Source organism: Belonocnema kinseyi, chromosome 1, assembly GCF_010883055.1.
Source record: "Belonocnema kinseyi isolate 2016_QV_RU_SX_M_011 chromosome 1, B_treatae_v1, whole genome shotgun sequence".
Classification (NCBI taxonomy): Eukaryota; Metazoa; Arthropoda; class Insecta; order Hymenoptera; family Cynipidae; genus Belonocnema; species Belonocnema kinseyi.
Genome location: NC_046657.1, coordinates 67,227,829 through 67,232,484, shown reverse-complemented (window position 1 = coordinate 67,232,484; position 4,656 = coordinate 67,227,829). Strand labels below are relative to the sequence as shown.

Sequence of the window (4,656 nt, the reverse complement as noted above, 5' to 3'; positions counted from 1 at the left end):
TTTCGACATTTTCAAGAGCGAAAAAAATCACGATGTCATATGAAACTTGAAATGTTTGGTATTGGATATTGTTGACAGATGACAATACGCCAATTAGCACATGACAAACTGTAATTATACAATAATTGTTAGAAATAATATGTTTATAAATGCATTTACCGGTTTTACTTTCACTCCTCGTATTTCTCAGGGACTGAGAGTGACATGCGTGAAGAGCGTAAAATCCGCTCCTCGCCAGCTCTTCTCTTGTTTATATTTTCTCAGTGTTACGAGCGAGGATGCTCGATGCGAGCTTCGCCAGCTTCGCGAGAACGGAGACTGAGTGGCCGAGAAACAAGCGCGAAACTCGACGTTGTCAGATGCGAGCTTCTGCGTGAACGCACGAACGCGGCGAAGCTCGCTGATTCGGACTGCAGGCAGAAATTATACCGAATTCATCACTAGCGAGCGTCTTCTCGTATCATAGATGCGTTATTCGATATCTGAACCGCTTCCCAGATCCGGAGGCTAAATTATAACGAGAAGGAGAAGAGTTTTTTGGTTCAGGGCGCTCATATAGCAGAATCAGGGGCTTTACTTGAACTTTACTTTTAAATTTATATTTTACATATGATCTGTAATTAATCTATTTATATATTTTGTTGAAAATTAATTTACTTTTTTCAAAAATTCATCCATAGTTGAAAACTCTTTTTTTCTTTTTAAATTATATTTATATTGTTTTGTTGCAAAATTCGCTTTTGTCGGATCAAAATTAACTTTCTGATTTTTCTTTCCTCTTTTTTTGTCTGAAATTTTATTTTATTTTTATTTTTTTTTTGTTTTTTTCAGATCACAATAGGATTTTCTGTTCCTTGGATTCTTGTTTTTTAATTTTTTAACAGGAGTTAGCATCAATTTGATTATTGGACGTTAAATAGGATTTTTAATTTGGATTTAATCTAATTAAATTTTCTTAAATTTTGATTCACTTTTGTGTTTGTAATTCATATTTTTGGTTTAAAATTAAACTAATTTGTTAGAAAGTTGAAATTCTTGTTCAGAAGTGAAGAAGATATTATTTAAAAATGAAATGATTTAATAGAAAATTATTAAATTTTGTTTAATGATGGACGTTCTTCATTATTTCATGTGAATACAAAGATACTGTTAACTTGGAATGAAATGTTTAAAAAAATTATTGTGGAATTTTCTCGGCCAGCGACATGGCCAGGTTTTTTTCGGGAGGGGCTTCGATTTTTTTCCGACTGGGGCTTGGGATTTATGTACAGGCAAAGAGTGGGGGAAAGGTAATTAAATAATGAAAAAACGTAGTTTCGGGGGCCCAAACGCCGCCCCAGACTATGCCACTGTTCTTCGCAAGGCAAGGCTCGTGAAGCTCGCGGCGAGTTTCTTCAATGCAGAGGATTCGAATAGCGTCTAGTCTCGTTGCGAGTTCTCTCGGAAACCAAGGAGCGCGCCTTTGAGTTTCGCGTTACGCAATGCAAGGCTTCGAGGTTCACCCTGTTTCCATTTTTTTCGCGTAAGCAGGGTCGAGCACTACAGCTGGCCACAAGTTGCTCAACCATTCCGATAGGAGACTCAGCGAAATCACTTCTCTTCTCCCCACAACGAAACTCGTGACACCAAGTTAAGTCACTCTCCTCGAGGACTGCGGAGAGAAGAGGCTGACCTGCCTTCCGAGACTCTTTGACTCGAGAAGAGAAAAGGGCGAACGACGCTTCGCTCCTAGTCCCTGGTATTTCTGCACTTACGAAGTCGCAACTATTCTTCAAATACTCCGATACCATGAATACATCTACTTTCAGTAAATTTCTACTATTGGCTTTTACAAAACCCTCCTTCGACATTTTTTGAAAGTATATTTTGCTAGTTCTACTTTTGACGTGCACAAAACCAAAACAAAACATCGGCACAGAAAAAGATATTTGAGAATCACTGACACATAAGCCGTCATTGGTGAAAAATCCGGCCCTTCGACGTGAAAGGGGCCCTCCAACCCGCATCGTTATAGAAAATTCATATTTCAACATTAAATTAAAAATAGTAAACAATATGTAAAAATTATTTTATGGGCGAAATTTGAGGTTAAAAATCTTTTAACTCTAAAAAATAAACGTAATCGTTGGACCCTAGGCCATAAATAAATATAAATAACAATCACTGATCACATTCGCGTCAATGAGTTTCTAGATTTAAGAGGAACCCGGCTAGGAGAATGGATGTGCGTCCTGCACGTTCTGCATGGACAGGGAGATGACTTTGAACGCCCGGTAAAAAAAGACAACTTTTCACCCAACAATGAAGCAGTTAAATTTTCTGCTAAAAAATTAATTTTTAACAAAAAAAACTAATTTTTCAGAGAATGGTCGAGTTTTCAGCAATAGAAATGAATTTTCAACTAAACAAATGAATCTTCGAACAAAGAAGTAATATAGCTTCGAACCAAAGAAGGTGATTCTGAAAAAAAATAATGGTTGAAATTCCAACCAAAAAAGCATTTAATATGATGTGAAAAGAAACAGTTGAATTTAAATAAAAAAGACAAATATTAAATAAAATAGACAATTTCCAAGTAAAAAAATTAATTTTCAGCCAAGGCAAGACACAAATTTTTAGTAAAACAGTTACATTTTCATCGAAATAAATGAACTTGAGTAGTATACCCATGACAGTTCGGGGACAGGGTTCGGTTCCGAGCTAAACGTCGGTAAAACAGTGACCGGTCATTTACCGACAGATGATAATGGTTCATGTCCGTGATAAGATTTCACCAGTCGATAAGTTGATACCGACAACAGATGGCGCCACCATCAAGTCAGTTAAATTGTCAGGAATTTCAAAGTTGTAACAGGATGTGGAAAATCAGTTACCGACGTCGGGTAAACGGTTGACCATCGACGTCGGGTAAATGGTTTACCGACATGTCGGATGAGGTTGATACCAGAGGTATCATGCAGATGGAGTCGCGACGCCACCGTGGGATTCCCCACGCTCCTTGCACATGCGCGGGCCCTATGTAAGGGCCTATAAGAGGTCTAACTGCAGCGAAATGCATATCAGTATTCGCCGACAAGTGAAATAAAAAAGGAGCAAAAGTAAAAGAAAAATAAGGAAAAGTTAAAGAAGCGAAAGTGAAAGTGATGACAGAGAAGAGAGTGGGAAATAAAAAAGTAAGTAGTGCATAGTGATTTCGTTGGGGGAGAAGTGTTAGTGTGTTACTAGTGCTAATTATTCCTATTTTTTATTGTATCCACAGGCTCAAAGTCGTTTAAAAGGTGAGGTGACTGACAGCTCCGATACGCAGGCGAAGCTTCCGGAAACTCTTCCACAGATTAATGTGGACGTACCGTTACCAGTAAATGTTCAAATAAAGCAGGGTCCACTGCAGGTAAAATCCTATTACACACAATATATTTTAAGGTCTTTTATATTCATGTGTTGAGTATATGATTTTATAGGTGTCAGTGATAGTCAGATATGACCCGACCATACTACCAATCCAACCCCCGCCGCCAACGTCACGGCCTGAACCATCGGCCAAATTGTCGAGTTCTACGTCTTCATCGTCATCGCCATCGCCGCCACCACCACCACAGCATTCGCGATCGCCGCCACTGCTACCACAGTGTACACCGCTGGCATTAGCGCTGCAGGTTTCATTAGCATTGCCTTCGACATCCTATTCACGTCATACTCCACCGATGCCGCGTACACAAGTCTCCTTGCCGTCCCGTCCTCCACCTAGCTCACCCACCTTATCGTCGCAACAAACTGCGCCGCTCCAGCGTGCATAAGTTTCCTTGGCGTCCCGTCCTCCACCCGACTCTCCTACCTTATCGCATAAGAATGCATTCCATGCGAGGCCTCGTGCGTTTGATGAACGTAATCGGACACCCTCGAATGGAACACATTCGCATGTTTCCTCTCTGCCACCACCTAAACAGTCAGCTTTATCATCACGCCATTCGATTTTACATGAAGATTTAAAATTATCTGATGTAAGCAGAGATGATGAAGTGACTGCTCGAAATCATCCTAAGACAAAAAAAACTAGCGCTAAATGGAACATTGATATCATTGATGCTTTACCTCTAGATATTACCGCACGGAAACGAACACAACCGATGAAAAATGATAAAGTATACGATGAGAAATTGGTATATGAAGGTTCGTCAAAGAATTGCGAAAAGTAATTTTAAAAAATTACAATTTTTTAACAATTTTTGAAATTGTAATTGTTTTTGCTTTTTTGAATTGTTTTTGCTTTTTTAAATTGCTAATACTCAGTTAATTTATTAGCTAAATATCAGTTAATAAAGGTACGTGATAGAATTACGAAAAGTAATTTTTTTAAATTACAGTTTTTTAACAACTTTTGAAGTTGTAATTTTTTTTCTTTTTTGAATTTCTAGAATTTTTGCATATAGATAGAGAACATGTATAAAACTCCACCGTGGAAATCTCTAAATAAAGGAGAGAAAAACAAAGATAAGTGTCTTTATATCATTTTATGTTAGCTTGTATCTGCGCTTGCGCCAGATAAACATAAGAGTAACACAATGCGACAAACTAGTGCCATGACAATAGTTTGTCACAGTGTGTTACTCTTAGACTTGTATAGCGCAAGTGCAGTAGATCAAGGTGCCAAAGATA

At 38.2% G+C, this 4,656-nt stretch overlaps 1 protein-coding gene across 1 annotated transcript; it reads left to right on the top strand.

Moving 5' to 3' along the window:
• Positions 1-3,143: 3,143 nt before the first annotated feature.
• Positions 3,144-3,797, top strand: LOC117178033 (proline-rich receptor-like protein kinase PERK10). Its single transcript, XM_033369237.1, has 3 exons — positions 3,144-3,173; positions 3,260-3,391; positions 3,462-3,797. Exons 1-3 carry the CDS (start codon positions 3,144-3,146, stop codon positions 3,795-3,797), a joined length of 498 nt encoding a protein of 165 aa, XP_033225128.1.
• Positions 3,798-4,656: the final 859 nt, after the last annotated feature.

Excerpts from the sequence above, each read along its gene's own strand:
- LOC117178033 (XM_033369237.1), top strand. The coding sequence starts at position 3,144 with ATGACAGAGAAGAGAGTGGGAAATAAAAAA. Across the intron at positions 3,174-3,259 it reads AGAGAGTGGGAAATAAAAAA|GCTCAAAGTCGTTTAAAAGG; the intron begins GTAAGTAGTGCA and ends TTGTATCCACAG. Across the intron at positions 3,392-3,461 it reads TAAAGCAGGGTCCACTGCAG|GTGTCAGTGATAGTCAGATA; the intron begins GTAAAATCCTAT and ends ATGATTTTATAG.